Below are 19,917 nucleotides of genomic sequence, written 5' to 3' on the forward strand. Positions count from 1 at the left end.
GGGGGGGGCGGAAGGCATTGAGGGCAATCATGAATGTTAGGGACAATGGAGGAGGATGACGGGACATGGCAGAGGGTGGGGATGGGGAACCTAGGATGGCAAAACAAAAGGCAAGGTATGCAGGACACAAAAATTGGGAAATCATTTGCTGAGAACATATATGTTGATGTGCTTGATTGAGCCAATGCACAGTGTATTTTGGATGGAAAATTCATATGTGTGTTGTGATGAGAAAAGAAAAAAATTTATAATAATAATAAAAAAAAAAAATTCATTTTATGAAGCCTCCATTATCCTCATTCCCAAGACAGGTAAAGACATGGCAAAAAAGGAAAATGACAAACCAGTATCTATGATGACTATAGATGCAAAAATTCTCAAAAAATACTTGCAAATCCTATCCAACAACATATAAAAAAGATTATTCATCATGACCAGGTAGGTTTTATTCCAGGGATGCAGGGGTGGTTCAACATATGCAAGATCATAAACATAATACACTACATCAACAGAAAGAAAGATAAAAACCTTATGATCATTTCAATTGATGCAGAAAAAGAATTCAATAAAATACAATATCCCTTCATGATTAAGACTCAGCAAAATTGGCACAGAAGGGTTATTTCTCAACACAATAAAAGCTATATATGAAAAGCCTATAGCTAACATTATACTGAATAGGGGAAAACTGAAAGCTTTTCCACTAAAAATTGGCACAAGACAAGGCTGCACACTTTCTCCACTCCTTTTCAATACAGTACTAGAAGTCCTAGTCAATGCAATCAGAAAAAAGAATAATATAAAAGGCATTCAAATAGGGAAAAAAGAGTTGAAAATATTTTTATTTGCAGATGACATGATGGTATACATAGAAGACCCAAAGGTATCCATGAAAACACTTCTCAAAGTAATAAATGAATACAGTAAAGTCGCAGGATACAAAATCAATATCCAAAAATCTATAGCATGTCTATATATGAACAAGCTGACCGAGGTAGAACTGAAGAAAGGAATTTCTTTTACCATAGCCACAAAATGTATAAGATACCTAGGTATACCTAACCAAGGAAGTCAAAGACCTTTACAAGGAAAACTATGAAAACCTTTAAAAAGATCATTGAAAAAGACACAGAAATGTGGAAGTGCATCCCATGTTCCTGGTTTGGAAGGATTAATATAATCAAAATGGCAATTCTACCCAAAGTAATCTACATATTTAATACAATTCCAATCAAATTACTAGATACATTCTTCATAGATCTAGAAATGACAATAATAGAATTTGTCTGGAATCATAAAAGACCCTGTATTGACAAAGCTATCCTGTGCAGGAAGAGTGGAGTGGGCGGCATCTCACTCCCTGACCCCAAAATATACTATAAAGCTGTGATAATCAAGACAGCATGGTATTGGCACAAAAATAGACAGGTGGACCAATGGAATAGAAGAGAGACCCAAGAAATAAACCTCCAAAACATATAGCCAACTGATTTTTGACAAAGGATACTGGTTTTTGACAGTCAATCCAGTGAGAAAAGGAAAACCTCTTTAGCAAATGGTGTTGGGAAAACTGGGTATCCACCTGCAGAAAGATGAAACTGGATTCCCATCTTTCACCATTAACGAAAATCAACTCCAAATGGATACAAGATCTGAACCTAAGACCTCAAATTATAAAACTACTGGTGGAGGGGCTGGCAGGTGGCATGGTGGTTAAGGGCACTGGACTCCCACATGGCTGACCACAGTTCAAGTCCCAGACCTGGTGGCTTGCTTTCTCACTTTCCCTCTCCCTCTCTCTCTCTCTCACTCTGTCCCTCTCTAGTCAAGTTTAAATAAATAAATAAAGTTAAATAAAGTAATTATTTAAAACAAAAACTATTGGTGGGAAACACGGGAAATTCTGGGAGACATTGGAGTAGGCAAAGACTTCTTAAATTAGACCCCCAAAGCACAGGCAGTAATTCCCAGAATAGACAGGTGGGGTTACATCATATTAAGAAATTTCTGCACAGCCAAGGACACAGTAATTAGTGTGAATCAACAACCTTCAGAATGGGAGAATATTTTTGTAAACTATGCCTCAGATAAGGGACTATAACCAGAATACACAGGGAACTCAAAAGGCTTTCCCCCCAATAATAACTAATTATTAAAAAAATAGAAAGAAAATGAAATAAAAAGGTGAAAAGTAGGATACTAAGGGGTAAACTCTTTTTCAAAAAAAATATTTTTTTGGAACCAGCAGTTGGCATAATGGCTATGTCGTTGGACTCCCATGTAGTCGACCACAGTTTGAGTCCCAGACCTGGTGGCTTAAACTCACACCGGGTGCATGTGCGTGTGTGCCCAAGATCCCAAGAGGAGAATGGAGGAGAAGGGATTGTGGCGTGGCCATCCCCCCTGGGGGGTGGTTTCTCGCTTTCAGTCTCTCTGTCTCTCTTTGTCTTTCTGGCGAGCGCATGTGCCCTATAGCAAAAACCTCTCCAAAAAAAAAGCTAATTTAATTAACTTTACTTATTTATTTTAATGTGACCAGAGAGGAACAGAGAGAGAGAGAGAGAGAGAGAGGGAAAATGAGAAAGCAAGCTGCCAGGTCTGGGACTTGAACTGCACTCAACCATGTGGGAGTCCCAATCCCTTAATTATCACGCCACTTGCTAGCCCAAGAGGTAAACTCTTTTTTTAAGAATTATTTTATTTAACTTTACTTATTTACTTATAATTTTGACCAGAGAGGGACAGAGAAAGAGAAAGTGAGACAGCAAGCCGCTAGGTCCTGGACTTGGACCTCAGTCGGCCATGTGAGGGTCCAGTGCACTTAACCACCACGCCACCTGCCGGTCCCAAGGTAAACTCTTAATGCAGGTTCAAATTATAGATATTGCATTGAAGCATAGACCCACTTAGTGTTCTCATTGCTAAACTTAACTACTTCTTTTTCTATAGTGAATGTGGTGGAGGCACTTCAGGAATTCTGGCAGATGAAGCAGTCACGTGGGGCTGACTTGAAGAATGGGGCTCTAGTGGTTTATGAGATGGTTCCCTCCAACAGCCCTCCCTATGTCTGCTATGTCACCCTGCCTGGGGGAAGTTGCTTTGGGAGTTTCCAGGTAAGAACTGGGATGTGACAGTAGCAAAGATAAATGCTTAGGTGCTAGTGAGGGCTTTCTCTATCACTTTGGCCATTAAATCTATGCCTGCAATCACATATTTAAGGACCTAAACTAGTTTTGGGCAGAACCTTCTGGCAAGCATCTGAGGCTCATTTGACCACAAGAGAACCTCAGTAGCATGCTTTTCTTTCAGCTTGCAAAAACTCTAAACCATTTTGAATTTGAGCAGTTATGAATATGCCATTGTTCAGTATATCAGACTGCCAGTACCTAAACCACGTTCTGATGTGTCTCCTATTATTACCACCTCTTTTTGAGGACACAAAATAGTATTCCTTTTCCCCGGTATGTTTTTCATAGGCAATTACTAAAGAAAACAGTGTCTGAGTTCTCAAAGAGATCAAAAGGGAGGGATTATGTATGGTAGAAATAGTACTCACCAAGAGTTAGGAGACCCACATTCTCATTCCCCTAACTACAAGTGAAACAAGTCAGGCAACTTCTCTGGGTCTCCGTTTTCTCATCTATATCATGAAGAAGATTATTTTTTAAAATTTTTATTTATTTATTTTAATTTGACCAGAGAGGTACAGAATGAGAAAGAGCGAGAGAGATGGAAAGAGAGAGAAAGCAAGCCACAAGGTCCAGGACTCAAACTGTGTTTGGCCATGCAGGAATCCAGCGCCCTTAGCCACCACGCCACCTCTCAGCCCCATATTTCTAATGTCTTTTCTACTACTAATATTCTATACTTATATGAAAGACATGTGATGATAAAAAGGTTGCTATTATGGGGTAGTGAGAAATTATTATGGATTGGTGTGAATATTATCATCAAAGATGAATTGTTTTACATTGTAGACAGGAAAGCAGCTTTCTGAAATGCCAACTTAGAGTCTGAATAGGAATTTGGAGAAGATAATAGACAGCTTTGTTCTCTTTTCCATGTGGTTTGTGTAACCCTTCCTCAAGGTTAGAACCCGTGTTTTGTGCTTCTATAGCACCTTGAACATCCCTTCATATTATAATATACCATGACTGATTGTTTCCCCTAGAGGACTGTGCGGAGATCTTGTCTGTCTTGCTCATTCACTGTTAAGTCTTTACCATTCAACTCAGTGCCCAGCATTTAGTAGGCACTTAATGTATCTGTGCATGAATAAGTGCCATTGCAGCTCCATTCCTGCCTCCAACAGAACCTCAGCCATTTCAGAGAAAAAAATGTATGCCCAGATTGACTGATATTAATGGTTTCTCTTCTTACAGAGTAAATTTTTTCCTTCTTCCCATCTCATTGCATTGTTAAATATTGATTTGATACTTTTATGATGATGTCCATAACCAAACCACTATGGTCATTTGAGTTCTGTTATTTTCTGAAAAAGTGGAATTATCTATCTTGCATCTTTTAGTTTATATCTTTTATATCCACTTTGGCAAGTGAGATGTCTCCTGCCAAAGTGGTTTTCTTCACTGATAACTTTTTCAGAAACAGTGCTATAGCTTACAATGGGGAGTAAGCTAGAATAGAAAAGTAGAAACAGAGAAATGGAAGAAACAAGAAGACTTAGCATTAATACACTGATCTCTAAAGAGGTCTATCAGCTAAAGGAAATTAGAAATCATTGCTAGTAAAGATGGTCATATAGTGAAAAAAGCCTTGTCTTATCTGCTTTTTAAAAATACAACATCACTTTCTTCCCTTCCTCTAATTTTTATTTTTAAAGAATTATTTTATTTAATTTTATTCATTTATTTTTATTATTATTTTCTTTGGAGAGGTTCTTTTGCTATAGGGTACGTGAAAACAAGATCTGGACTTGAACAGCAGTTGACTGCATGGCAGTCCAGCAACATAGCTATTATGCCAACTGCTGGTCCCTCATTTATTTATTATTTTTAAAGAATTATTTTATTCTATTTTATTTATTTATTTTTTATATTTTTAACATTTGATCATAGAGAGGCACAGAGAGGGAGAGAGAAAGTAAGTCACCAGGTCTGGGAATTGAACTGTGGCTGGCCATGTGGGAGTGTTCAGCACCTTAACCACCACGTCATCTGCTGGTACCCCATTATTTATTTTAATTTGACCAGAGAGGAACAGAGTAAGAGAGAGAGAAGGAGAGAGAGAGAGAGAAAGTGAGAAAGCAAGCTGCCAGGTCCAATACTCAACCAGTCAGCCATGTGGAAATCCAGCACACTTAACTACCACACCACCTGCTGGCTCCACCCTTCCTTTAATTTTAATCATAAGTGACAAAGGGCACAGAAGCCTTTGAGGCAGTCCATAAAGGTGCATTATAAGGGAATGCACTGGTGACTACAGACCTGAAATTGAATGACTTAAGACTTAGAAAAATTACACTTGTTCTAAGATACTTATGTTGGATATAATGTAAAGACACAAATTGATTTTTAAATTTTTCTTGATTTACTTAGGTCAGCTTTCCTCCCCTTAGCCACCCTTCTTCTGCTTGTTTCCACTGAGTTGGGGTGAAGACTATAAATTCTTTAATCAGACTTAGACTGTGTTCAGGAATAGCCCCTTAGGTTCACTACATTATTGGGGAAAACGTCTGCTCAGAGTTAATAGTGAAGTCCAGAAATCCCAGATGGGTGCTTCTGATAGAGACTACAGGCCTCCTCTGCAGAAGCAGCCTGGACACAGCTTTGTTCTAATCTTGGGTTATCTAGAGGGACCCAGAAAACTTTGGCTATCCACAGAACAAAATACAAACTGGCCAGAATCTGGCTCTTAAGTAATTAATTCTGTTAACAATTAAAACAGAGGTATTTTTCATGTCCAGTGATTGATTATATGCTGACTTCAGCAGGCTTTCTCATTCTGCATTCAATTTGGTATGAGCCATAACCAACTCCAGTTGCTTAATGATTTCAAGCTGTTAAATCAAAATTGTGTTTCCAAACATCCCAGCCATTTTACAATAAAATCTTTGGAGAGTGAACAAAACACAACTGATGTATCCGAAGAGTGTCCAAGTATCTTCTATCTCAAGTGTTTTCTCCCTGCTGTTCCTTTCCCTGTCTAGGTGCACATAATACACCTTTTCTCTCTGTCTCCTTTGCCTAGTTTTGCCCCACAAAAGCTGAGGCTCGGCGGAGTGCTGCAAAGATTGCTTTAATGAACTCCGTGTTTAATGAACATCCTTCTCGGAGAATCACTGATGAGTTCATTGAGAAGAGTGTCTCCGAGGCCCTGGCATCTTTTAATGTAAGTCACATGGAGTTGGAAGGAAGGCGATTGGGAGATAGGAGAACTGGCCGGTTGGGAAGTCTTGTAAACTACTGAGCAACAGAGCATAAATTCTTTCTTTCTTCCCTGTCTGCATCTCTGTTCTGTTAATTTTCTGTCAGCCGTTTGTGTCATGTGCTCCATATGTCTTAGTCTCTAATTCTATATCTATATTTATATTTTTTTGTTATTTTGTCTCTTTCATGATGTTTCTTTGGTATCTAGCAACCTTTAATTCAAGACTTATGGACTTCTAGAGCTACTTCAAAGTGAAAGTAGAGCTTGAAATTTGCTTTTCCTGATTTTGGTTTAAGAACTCAGTTCCTTACTTTTTTGTTTGTTTGTTTTTTAATTTGCCAGAGAGCACGTGTGCTTGCTGGAAAAAGAGGGGGAGAAATGAGAAAGCGTCCCCCATGGGACATGGTCCCTTTCATCTCTCCCTCCTTTCAGCCTTTTGGGCATGTAGTGTATGCACTTGGCATGATTTCTAAGCTCCTGGGTCTAGATTCAGGCTGTGTGGTCAGCCATGTGGGATCCAGCCATCTTAACCACCAGGTCATAGGCTGACTCTTATGTTTTTTTATATAGCTATTTCTGTTGTTACTTGTCTCCTGCCTCTATTACTTCATTTTATTAATAAAGAACCCCTTTATGATAAAGCTGTATTTATAATACAAGCTGTGTCTTATCTTTTCTCCTTTCTAGGAATAAGGAGGATAATTTATTTACTGTCTTTATAAAGAACAGCTGTGGGACTGTCAGGTAGTGTGGTGGTTAAAGGTGCTGGACTCCCACATGGCTGACTGCGGTTCGACTCCTGAACCTGGTGGTTTGTTTTCTCACTTACTCTCTCTCTTTCTCTGTCTCCCTCTGAACAAATAATACTAACAAATAAAGTTGAATAAAATAATTCTAAAAATAAAGAACAGCTGTTCTTTTATATGTTAATAATAATAACTATAGCTAATCTGAGTATTTACCTTGTGCAAGGGAGTATTCTAGGGCATTTATATAGATTTCATCTCATTTTATTATTATAACATTCCTTTGAGATGTAAATACTACTTTTATCCCTGTTTTACAGACAGGAAGACTAAAAAACACAGACGTTTCACCTAATGTAATACAACTAATAAGTAATACAGGGCAACACTAGAACCTAAGCAGACTTAGTTCAGAGGTACTCTTAGAAATTAATACTGCTGGGACTGGCAGGTGGCTTGGTAGTTGGGAGTGCTAGACTCCCACATGGCCAACTGCAGTTTGAGTCTGGACCTGGTAGCTTGCTATCTCACTTTCCCTTTCTCTCTGTTTCCCTCTGGTCAAATTAAAAAGTAATAATAATAACAAATAAAATTAAATAAATAATTCTCTTAAAAAAATAGAAATTAATACTGCCTTCCTCCCAAAAAAATTTAAGATAAAGCAAAAAAAATCAGGCCAATTTTCTGCTTCTGTTTCTTTGCATTTAGTTAGGATATAATTACATAAATTTAGCTATCTGCTTTGTAGGTTAGTTGTTTATTACTTTAAACTATAAATTGGCTTTTCTTTGTTACTTAGAACCCATCTGTATTTATCCCATTATTCTTTACCCCAGTCAATAGCATCTACAGGAAATAGAAGGATTTTTATACTAATCAAAGCCAATTAAAATTGGAAGGGCTAGCTCCTTGGTTTGTTGCTGCAGACAAGCCAGATTCTAGATAGTGATTATGGTTTGAATCCTGGCCTGGTTGACCTGAAACATGTTGGGCCTGTCCAAGATTTGACTGACTGGAAGACTAAAGGAAGGGGAATATGGCATGACCAGGCCCTGTGGAGAGTGCTTTTTCTCTCTCTCACATACTCTCATATATGCATTCTAACACGAATGCAAAAGAAATAAATCCTTGTTTATTTATTTTTTTAGAGAGATTTTTGCTATAGGGCACATGCACTCACTGGAGAGAGAGAGAGAGAGAGAAAGTGAGAAATCACCCCCTATGGGGATGGCCACACTATAGTCCCTTCTCTTCCATTCTCCTCTTGAGATTTTGGGCATGCACACACACACACACACACACACACACACACATGCTTGGCATGAGTTTCAAGCTGCTGGGTCTGGGACTTGAACCATGATCAGCCATGTGGGAGTATCCAGTACCTTAACCACTATACCACCTCCTGGCCCCAGAAGAAATCTTTTTTTTTTTAGTTTGGAAAATACATTTGCCACTCTTAAATTACCAAACGGTATTATGAAATGAAACATTAGTTTTGGATTACAGAAAGTGGAATGTGCAGTAGTTATAAGCATGGCCTTTTTAAAAAACAAATTTGCCAAAGGACATATGTGCTCACTGGGAAGACAGAGAAGGAAAGTGAGAAATCACCCTCCCAGAGGGGATGACCACATCATAATTCCTTCTCCAACACTCTCCTATTGGGATTTTGGACATGCACACATATGCATCTTATATATTTTTCAAGTTGCTGGTCTGGGACTTGACTCAAGGAGCTGGTCATGTGGGATCCAGCACCTTAACCACCATGCCATCTGCTGGCTGGAACATGACATTTTATTGAAATTATGGTTCTATGGGGCCAATAGGTGGCTGGATGGTTAAGGTGCTAGATTCCCACATGATCAACCACAGTTCCAGTCTCAGACCTGGCAGCTTGAAAATCACACCAGGTATATGTGCATGCATGCCCCAAATCCCAAGAGGAGAATGAAGAAGGAATTGGGACATGGCCATCCCCCCAGGGAGTGATTTCTCATTGGTGATTTCTCATTTTTCCTTTCCCTGTCTGTCTCTCTCTGATGAGTGCACATGCCCTATGGCAAAATCCGAAATTAATTATTTATGTTCTACTAGCTGTGTAACTTTGAGTTAGTTACTTCATTAAGTCTCAGTTTTCTCATCTGCAAAATAGGATAATAATTATAACTATCACATTGAATTATAATACAAAAGAGAGAAATGTATATTTCAGCACCTAGCATAAGTAATCTGCTGCCTTTGGATAAAAGTAACAGAAAATCTCAGTTCATATTGAGGTAGGGAAATAAAGAAAATTTATTATTGGGGCCAGCAGGTAGTGTAGTGGTTAAGGTGCTAGACTCCCACATGGCTGACTGTGGTTCAAGTCCTGGACCTGCAACTTGCTTTCTCACTCCCTCCCTGCCTCTGTCTCTGATGAGCGTGAAAAGAACAATGATAATAATAGATAAAATTAAATAAATAATTCCTTAAAAAAAAAAAAAAAAAGAAAATGTATTATCTAACACAATGAAGTCCAGACATAGGGCAGATTTCTATGCTAATTGACTCCATGGAGCATCTACTGCATGCCTCATTTACTAGCCCAGATTCTTTCCATCTCTTCTCTCATCTATCCCCTAGAGGTTGATCTTATCTTTGGAGACAGAAAAGGCCATCTTTTTTTTTTTTTTTTTTTTTTGTCTAAGAGAGATTTTTGCTATGGGGCCCATGCGCTTGCCAGAGAGACAGAAAAAGAAAGAAAGCAAGAAATCACCCTTGGGAGGATGGTCATACCACAATCTTTTCATTCTCCTTTTAGGATTATGGGCACACACGCACATATGCCTGGCATGAGTTTAAAGCCTCCAAGTCCAGGACTCAAACCACAGTCAGCCATGTGGAAGTTCAACACCTCAACAACTATGCCACCTGCTGGCCTCTCAGGTTTTGTTTTAGTTCTTGAAACTAAAATGATAATATATTGTGCTCTGTCTTTTGACAAATCACCTAACCTCAGTGAGATTTCTCAATAAAGTAACTCAGTTCAATTAAATGATCTCTAATTCCTTTCGAATTATATTTTTTCTTCCTTTTTTTTTTCCTTTCCAATTGTATTTTATTGATTCTTTCAGTTATCAACCATTCTGTGATTAACGTTTGTTGAATAGATGGAGTTGTTTTAACCATTTTTTATGTGGAAATGTTTATATGAGGCAGAACGTCCTAATTGTTGGGTCACGCCACTCTGGTGTGCTCCAGATATGAGACGGTGTGCCATGGTGCCGATTCCCCTCTTTTCTCAGGGGATAGGCAAGGCCTGCCTTTATCCAAAGTAACCTGTTACCAGCAGCCTCTTCCATGAACCCCAGTTGGATGTACATGTGTGATCATTATTTTATTAAATAGTTGTGCCGTATCATGGAGAAGTTTGGGAGACTCCTAATTAAATATCTAATTGAACAATTATAGGCAAAAATGAAATGGTTTCTTTGTCTCAGAGCCCTAAAGCCTAATTTTGAAGATTACCTTTTGCATTCATCTCAGTTAAAGTTCCTTTAGTTTTTCACTTTTTTTTTTTTTTGATAGGTTTTTGCTATAAGAGCGCATGTGCTTGCCAGAAAGATACAGCGAGACAAAAAGCGAGAAATCACCCCCTGGGGGCATGGTCACAGTGTAATCCCTTCTCTAGTCTCCTCTTGGGATCTTGGGCACGCACATACATGTGCCCGGCGTGAATTTAAGCCACTGGGTCCAGGACTCAAACTGCGGTCGAATACTTGGGAGTCCAGTGACATAGCCATTACGCCAACTGTTGGTCCTGATTTTTACTTCTAAATCCAAATTCTGTGATTTTAATTTTTTTTTAGGCTTTTATCATAGGGTGCTTGTACTTGCCAGAGAGAGACAGAGAGACAGAAAGTGAGAAATTATTTCCCTGGAGGTTGTAGAGGATGGCCGTGCTTCTTCTTCATTCTCCTCTTGGGATTTTGGGCACATATGTGTAAGTTCCTGGTATGATTTTCAAGCTGCCAGGACCAAACTGTGGTTAGCCATGTGGGGGTCCAGCGCCTTAACCACCACATCATCGATTGGCCCTTGTTTATTTATTTTTACTTTATTTTATTTATTTTTAGGGGTTTTGCCATAGGGTGAATGCACTCCTCAGAGAGAGACAGAAAGAGTCAGTAAGACAGAAAGTGAGGAATCACCCCCCCCCCCAGGGAGAAAGGCCATGCTGCAATCCCCTCTATTCCATTCTCCTCCTGGGATTTGAGGCATACATATACACATGCCTGGTGTGATTTTCAAGCCTTCAGGTCCAGGACTTGAACCATAGTCTGTCATGTAGGTGTCCAGTGCTGTAACCACGATGCCACCCACTGGCCCCTATTTATTTTTAATTGCTACAGCATGCCTGTGCTTGCCAGAGAGAGACAGAGTGATCCTCCCCTCCCACCTGTGACCTCCACGGGGTGTGATCATGCTGCAATCCCCTCACCTCCATTTCCCCATCTGTTCAAGATTTTGGACATGCAAGCACATGCACCTGATATATTTTCCTGGCCTCTCTGGGGCCAGGATTCAAACTGTGGTCAGCTGAGATTCAGCTCTCTTAACATTAGGCTACAGGCTGGCCCTTACTTCTATACTGTACTATTTTTTGCATACAGTAGTCTAGAAGGTAGGGCAGTGTATCTTGGTTTTACTTCTGCAGGGTCATGTAATCTATAGAAGATGCATTTGGCAAATGTCCAGGAGGCCAATCTGCTGGAATTCCCCATGCTTATGGCTTCTACTGGTTTTCTTTCAAATGCATTGCCTAGTTGACATCTATGCTAGTCCAATCCTGTGTGCTGAACCCACTTTGTTATTTTAAATAAATCAGCACTTTCTATGCCTCAGTGTTTCCTTCCTGTAAAACAGGGGAAATCAGATGGACCTTTCTGTATCACCAAGTTCAAAGGTGTGACAAACCTTGGAGTCCTATAGGTCTGTGCTGACCAACAGAATAGTCACTAGTCACATGTAGTTATCATTTATTTAAAAATTTGCTATAGGGCATATGCTCATCAGGGAGAGACAGAGAGAGAAAGTACCCCTGGGGAGATGGCTATACCACAATCCTTTCTCTGTTCTCTCAGGATTTGGAGTATGAATGCACACACACCTGGGATGTTTTTGGAACTGCTGGATACAGGACTTAAACTGCACAGTCTGCCGTGTGGGCCACCCTAATCCCCGGTGCCAATGTCTGGACCCACATATAGCTATCATTTAAAATGTGGCTAGTTTAAATTGAGATATGCTTTAAGTGTAAAATAGCTATCATATTTCAAAAATGAGTACAAGAAAAAAGATGTAAAATATTTCATTAATAACATTTATACTGGGGCCAGCAGGTGGCATGATGGTTAAAGGCACTGGATCCCCACATGGCTGATTGCAGTTCAAGTCCCAGACCTGGTGGCTTGCTTTCTCACTTTCCATCTCTCTCTCTCTCTGTCTCTCTCTGATCAAATTTTTAAAAATAATAATAATAAATGGAATTTTAAAATAACATTTATACTGGGGATAGCAGGTGGTATAGTGGTTAAGGCATTGCACTCCAACACGGTTGACTGTGGTTTGAATTCCAGATCTGTCAGCTTGTAAATTACACCAGGCATGTGTGTGTGTATGCTCAGACTCCCGAGAGGAGAAGGGATTGCTGTGTGGCCATCCCCCCTGGGAGATGATTTCTCACTTTTCCTCTCATTGTCTCTCTCTCTCTCTCCAGTGACCACATGTGCCCTATGGCAAAAACCAATTTATATATGTGTGTGTGTATATATATATACACATATATATATATGTATATATATACACACACGTGTATGTATATATATGTAAATGCTTATTACAGTTGAAAAATATTATTCTTATATATTGGATTCAATAAAATATACTATTAAAATTAATTTTGCCAGTTTGTTTTCACTTTAATGTGGTGAGTAGAAAATTTTTAATTAAATGTATGATCCATATTATATTTCTCTTAGACAGTGATACTTGAGATGACAATCTTGATTGAAAATCTATTTGTCTTTTCCTTTCCTCTGTTACTAGGGCAACAGGGAGGAAGCTGACAACCCAAATACAGGGATTGGTGCCTTCCGATTCATGTTGGAATCTAACAAGGGCAAGTCAATGTTGGAATTCCAGGTACTCTTCCACCTACTTCCCAGGCTCTAATAACATGAGTCAGCCTATTTTCATACACACACACACACACACACACACACACACACACACATTGGTTTGTCAGGAAAGTTATGACACATTTTTGTTTGCATAGAAAAACCTAGAAAAATACATCATGGCTTTCCCGACACCCTAATAAATAAATAAATATAAAATGCCTCCTGTTAATTCCTATCTCATTGATACTAGAAAGAAGAGGTTATTGGAATATTTTCCAAAATATAAATAATAACTTCCTTCCTCCCAGGGCATACAGTTGGTGATGACAGATGCATCCACAAATTTCCACATTTTGTCAAAGTTTTCCATGTAATTTGTATGCAACCCCCTAATAGAAAGTCACTGTCCTGATACTTCATATTTTCTTCCCCCAGGAGTTAATGACAGTTTTTCAACTGCTTCACTGGAACGGCAGCCTTAAGGCCATGAGGGAAAGACAGTGCTCCAGGCAGGTAAGAGCTCCCTATTGGTGGGGAGAGTCTGGCAGGACTCTTTCAGCCGTGTTATCAGGTTGTGAATATTGAAAGACTTAAGACTTACTTAAGTGCCCTCTTCACTCATACAGTCTTTCCTATTTAAATCTTAGCTGTGATTCCTTTTTGTTTTGTTTTGTTTCAGTTTGCTAAGGGCATATGCACTCACTGGAGAAAGATTAGGAAAGAAAAGTAAAGACTGAAAGTGAGAAATCATCCCTCAAAGAGATTTTCTTCTCAGGATTTTGGCACAGACACACAGGCTGCACCTGGGATGTTTTTCAAGCCACCAAGTCCAGGACTTGAACTACTCAGTTAGCCATGAGAGATACAGCTGCCTTAACCTCCATGGCACCTGCTGGCCCTTAACTGTGATTGTTTGCCTGCTTCTTTTTCCCTATATATAGGAAGTTTCCCTTAAGCATCTACTTGCTGGGGCCAGCAGGTAGTGTGATGATTGAGGTGTTGGACTCCCACAGGGCTGAGTGCGGTTCAAGTCCTGGAGCTGGTGGCTTGCTTTCCCTCTCTCTCTCTGTTTCTCTCTGGTCAAATTAAAAATTAAATAAATAAATAAATAAATAAAATAAGGACCAGCAGTTAGCGTAATGGCTATGTCGCTGGACTCCCACGTAGTTGACCGCAGTTCGAGTCCCGGACCCGGTGGCTTAAATTCACACCGGGCGCGTGTGCGTGCGTGCCCAAGATCTCGAGAGGAGAATGGAGGAGAAGGGATTGCGGTGTGGCCATCCCCCCTGGGGGGTGATTTCTCGCTTTCTATCTCTCTGTCTCTTTCTGTCTGGCTGGCAAGCGCATGTGCCCTATACAAGAAAAAAAAGAAAAGAAAACAATGACAACAACAACAAAAAGAATCTCCTTGGAGGGGCCCGTAGGTGGTGTGGTGGTCAAGGTGCTGAACTCCCACATGGCTGACTGTGGTTTGAATGTTGGACCTGATTTGCCCTTGTTAGATTCCAACATGAATCAGGCAAGTGTGTGTGCTCAAAATCCTGAAAGGAGAATGGAGGAGAAGGGATTGTGACAGCCATTTCTCCCAGGGGCGGGGGGCGGGATGGGGGGCGAGGGAAATGATTTCTCACTTTTCCTCTTTCTCTCTCTGGTGAGGGCATGCACCCTGTTGCAAAAACCTAAAAAAAAAATAAAAGAAAAAAACCTCCTTGGAGTACTAGGTGCTGACATCAGTTTGGACTCAAAGGCTAAGAGTTCATAGTTCTCACTGGGTCGTTGTGATATGATATAAACTTTTCCTTCTCAGTGATATCACATTTCTTTCTCCCACCAGGAGGTGTTGGCTCATTATTCTCACCGGGCCCTGGATGATGATATTCGCCACCAAATGGCCTTGGACTGGGTGAGCCGGGAGCAGACTGTGCCAGGGGCACTGTCTAGAGAGCTGGCCTCCACTGAGCAGGAGCTGGATGAAGCCCGGCTGGCCGGCAAGGAGCTGCGCTTCCACAAGGAGAAGAAAGACATCCTCATGCTGGCTGCCGGGCAGTTGGGCAATATGCATTCTCCTAACTGCTAGGCACCTGCAAACCCCATCCTTGCCACGCCCTGTTTTGTATCCCCTTTCTAAGACTTAGGATGATTTCTGTACATACTTTCTCAATTTTATACTTTAAAATATAGATATATATATATATGTATAAATTCTACACCTGGGTTCTTATTTGCTAAGAGATCCCTTTTTTTACTTCCAGTTTTAGATCTAGTTTCATTTGAAACATCTCCATTCCACTTGATGAGAAAGAGTAGGCTTTCTTTGGAGTCTTGGTGGCTTTTCAGCTTCCAGATTAACTCTGTGTGGTCATTTCGGTAGCACAATATGATTAAATGTTCTTTTAAAATAACAGGTAGCATAAAATAAGGACTATGTGCCCACCCTTTCTTGTTTCTGCTTTCTTTCTCTTGTACTCCAACAGGGTATGCTATAAAGTCTTTGGCTTTGGTTTATCTTGAATTGGACCTGCTTGACATCTCTCCACCTACCCCTCACTTCCATACTCCTCTACCTCCAAATGCTGCTTTGTTTTAAGGAAGGAAGTGCAAATCTGATTTCATATTTAAATTACTCTTGAGTGACTGCCCTGGAACAAGAGAGGAATTATAAACACAATTTATGGGAGTTACTACCTAAATTGCTTCTGGATGTATCTATGCCATAGCAGTAGTCCAGGATTTGGAAGGTACGACACAGTGAGAAAGGGATCAGAGTTAAAGCTAATTATCTTTTTTTTTTTTTTCAACTTTTTAAAGAGAGAGTTTCGCTATAGGAGATTTTTGCACTCGCTAGAGAGACAGACAGAAAGTGAGAAATCATCCCCCTGAGGGGATGGCTACACCACAATTCCTTCTCCTCCCTTCTCTTCTCAGGATTTTGGGCATGCACACAAATGTGCCTGGCGTGATCTGGGACTTAAACCGTGGTCAGCCATGTGGAAGTCCAGCAACTAACCATTATGCCATCTGCTGGTCCCAAGCTAATTATCTTCTAATGTTCCTATTTCACTTCTCCTTTAGTCACCGGCTTAGTTAACTCCTATATTTAGACCTTTCTGCCTGCAGAATTGGTAGAAGGTAAAACATATTTCTTTCTGCCCTTCATTTTGCTGTGTGGAAGCTTTATCTGTCCTATTTGGTGAGTGAGGGCCATGTCCCTCTTACTCTCACTAAGGTGCTACTGATTACTATCTTAGATGCACATATCTTAGATTCTCATTTGTTTTCATTCTGCTCACCTCTTCTTTCATATTGATTATTAGAGTATGAATTGATCAGGAAAATCAGATGAGGCTTTATTGTGATGGCACTGCCTAATTAGAACCTTGGGAGACTACATGAGGAGAAAAAGAATCAATGGTCAGCTATTTATGTTTTGAATACCATACTCCTTCCCAGTCTCTCTCCTGGGTGAAGTAAGAGAGAGATCATCTAGACTACAGGTGAAACATTCTCCTTTTGGAGATCTCTCTGTATTTCCCTTGTTTTGTGATCACTTTTTTACTGTATTATTGCCCGGTATACTTCCTAAACAAAATTTGGGAGTTTAATGGTTCTGTATTTTTTTTTTTCTTTTGGAGAGGTTTTTGCTATAGGGAGCATGTGCTCACCAGAAAGACAGAGAGAGACAGAGAGACAGAAAGCGAGAAATCATCCCCCCGGGGGGATGGTCATGCCACAATCCCTTCTCCTCCATTCTCCTCTCAGGATCTTGGGCACGCATGCACATGTGCCCAATGTGAGTTTAAGCAACCAGGACCAGGACTCAAACCGTGATCGACTACACGGGAGTCCAGCAACATAGCCATTACGCGAACTGCTGGTTCCTGTAATTGTTTTTTAAAATTGCTATAAGGCAAGTGCATTCCCTGGAGACAGAGAGAGAAAGGGAAAATGAGAAAACACTTCCTGCCCTCCAAGGGGGATGGCAATGCTGCAATCCCTTCTCCTCCATTCTCCTCTTGGGATTTTGGGCATACACGCACACATGCCCGGCATCTTTTTCAAGCCATCAGGTCTAGGACTTGAACCTCACAGTTGCCATGTAGGATTCAGCCATCTGAAGATGTGTTGAAAAACACTGGGCACATGCACTTGCATAACCAAAATCCAGAGGAGAATGGAGAAGAGATTGCGGCATGAACATCCCCTTGCAGGGTGATTTCTCACTTTCCCTCTCTTGCTCTGTCTCTCCCTCTCCAGCCAGCACACACACCCCACCCTGTAGCAAACTAAAAACAGTTACATAGATTTCGCTTTTAGAAACAGATTATGAAACAGACCACAATTTACTGTGTTGGATTAGACAGGAGCAAGATCAAAGGCAGATTTCTCAGTTTTGAAGTAATCTTGGTGACCAATACTTAATGGGATCAGAAATAGGGAATCCAGCTACAATTGTATCAGCATTTGAAAGGAGGCCCCATCTTTGTATTCTATAAAGCATATCTAGGGCTGGAATAGAGACTTCTACACTAAATAATAGAGGAATCTGTTTTTATTGATACTTATAAACCCGCCAGTTTTTCCTATGTACCTTTCTCTGGGGGGAAAATGTCAAGGGGTGTGAGTTGTGGGGAAAATTGTGCTTGTATCTCTTACATATATTATTTTTCTCAAATACCAACTAGTAAGATCCCAAAGAACTTGAGAGAAATTATTCCCTGATCTGTCCACTTTTGGTGTCATTGATTTTACTTACCTTTTTAGTACTTTCTTTGTATTTTATATGTATACTTTTATATAATTAAAAATAGATTTTTGTCTAGTGAGCCAGATTGACTCTTTCTTGGGATCTATATATCAGAGGAGCTCTAAAATGGCCCCATTCCTTTACATACATACCAAAAAAGAATTTTTTATTAGTATTTTTGGGGTGGTGGAAAGATTATACTGCTGCGGAAAAGTAGCTTACCTCACCATCTCCAGAAATTTAAGGATCCTGGCTTCTGAGCCTTTCTCCTTAAGCTCTATCCATTCCCACTAGCAGTCTCACCCACGGTGGTGGCTTAAGCTCCGCCATCCACACAATTCTCAAATCTACTTCCTTCACCCCAACCTGTTTTGAGGTTTTATGTCTATATTTCCACAATTGGACATTATCACCTGAACATGACAGAAACATTTTGAACTCCCATATGCAAAATAAAACTCATTTCTCCATACGTACTCCTTTTTGATTCCCTAGATCTGTTATTGGAATTATTTTCTATTCGGATGTCTAAGCCAGAAGCCTCAGACTCATCCTCTACTTTTCCCTACCATCATCCGATCAGTCACAGCTGAGTCTACCTCTGATGAAACCCTCATCTGTTTGTCCATATTTACTGCCTTAGTTCCTCCTTAAGGTCTCCCCTCTGAACCGGACCACTGAAATAGCTTCCTAACTGGCCTTTGCCTCCATTCTTGACATTCTCCACACTACGGTCATATTTCTCTATAAAATACTTATGGCTGTGCTTAATTCGTCACTTAGCGACTTTTACTTTCACCAGCATTTCCCAAATTTTTGTAAATGTAAATCTTTGTTGTTACCCAAGAAGTTTTTGTCTCATAGATGGACAAATGTTTTCGCCTTTTTAAGAAGTTTTTGCTGAAGAACATGTGCGCTTGCCAGAGCAAGAAAGAGAGAGAGAGAGAAAGTGAAAAATCACCCCCCAGTAGGAATGGCCATGCCACAATCCCTTCTCCTTTAGTCTCCTCTCCAGATTTTTGGGCACATATGCACATGTACCTGGTGTGATTCTCAATCCACCAGGTCCAAGACTAACCACATTTAGCCATGTGGGATCCAGAGCCTTAACCTTTATACCACCTGCTAGCCCAACACTTATTGTTTTTTAAATAATTATATTTATTATTATTATTTTAAATTTGCTATAGGGCATGTGTGCTCACTAGAGACAGACAGAGGGAGAAAGTGAGAAAACAATCTTGAACCATGAACCAGAACTCAAATCATGGTCAGTCATGTGGGAGTCTAGTACTCTAACCACTGTACCACCTGCTGGCCCCATTTTTTGCTTTTAATAGTCATGCTTTGACCTGAATTTGTACTTGAAAAATACTGTTTTTTCCCTTTATGGTAGTGATATTAAAACTTCCTTTTGGGGCTGGCAGGTGGTGTGGTGGTTAAGGGCACTGGATCCCCACATGGCTGACTGCAGTTCAAGTCCCAGATCTGGCGGCTTGCTTTCTCACTTTCCCTCTCTCTGTTCCTCTCTGGTCAAATTAAAATAAATAAAGGGAACCAGCAGTTGGCATAATGGCTTTGTCGCTGTACTCCCATGTAGTCGACGGTGGTTCGAGTCCCGGACCCGGTGGCTTAAACTCAAACCGGGCATGTGTGCATGCGTGCCCAAGATCCCAAGAGAATGGAAGAGAAAGGATTGCAGCGTGGTCATCCCCCCGGGGGGTACTTTCTCTCTTTCTCTCTGTCTCTCTGGCAAGCACACGCGCCCTATAGCAAAAACCTCTCCCCCGAAAATAAATAAATAAAGTTAAATAAAATAATTATTAAGATTCCCGCGCCCTATTTGGTCATTGGGGGGGGGGCACAACGG

General features: G+C 40.3%; 1 protein-coding gene across 1 annotated transcript in view; it reads left to right on the top strand.

The window, feature by feature from the left end:
* Positions 1 to 15,702, top strand: part of LIX1L (limb and CNS expressed 1 like) — a gene marked incomplete at its 5' end in the record, with an annotated part of 44,281 nt that extends 28,579 nt beyond the window's left edge. Inside the window, 5 exons of the mRNA XM_006157156.3 lie at positions 2,950 to 3,113; positions 6,211 to 6,351; positions 13,230 to 13,325; positions 13,739 to 13,816; positions 15,138 to 15,702. Of these exons, the coding sequence (XP_006157218.1) occupies positions 2,950 to 3,113; positions 6,211 to 6,351; positions 13,230 to 13,325; positions 13,739 to 13,816; positions 15,138 to 15,380 (722 nt within the window). The remainder of the gene's footprint in view (positions 1 to 2,949; positions 3,114 to 6,210; positions 6,352 to 13,229; positions 13,326 to 13,738; positions 13,817 to 15,137) is intronic.
* Positions 15,703 to 19,917: the final 4,215 nt, after the last annotated feature.

The sequence above is a fragment of the Tupaia chinensis genome, unplaced genomic scaffold (genome assembly GCF_000334495.1).
Source record: "Tupaia chinensis unplaced genomic scaffold, TupChi_1.0 Scaffold000529_1, whole genome shotgun sequence".
Classification (NCBI taxonomy): Eukaryota; Metazoa; Chordata; class Mammalia; order Scandentia; family Tupaiidae; genus Tupaia; species Tupaia belangeri.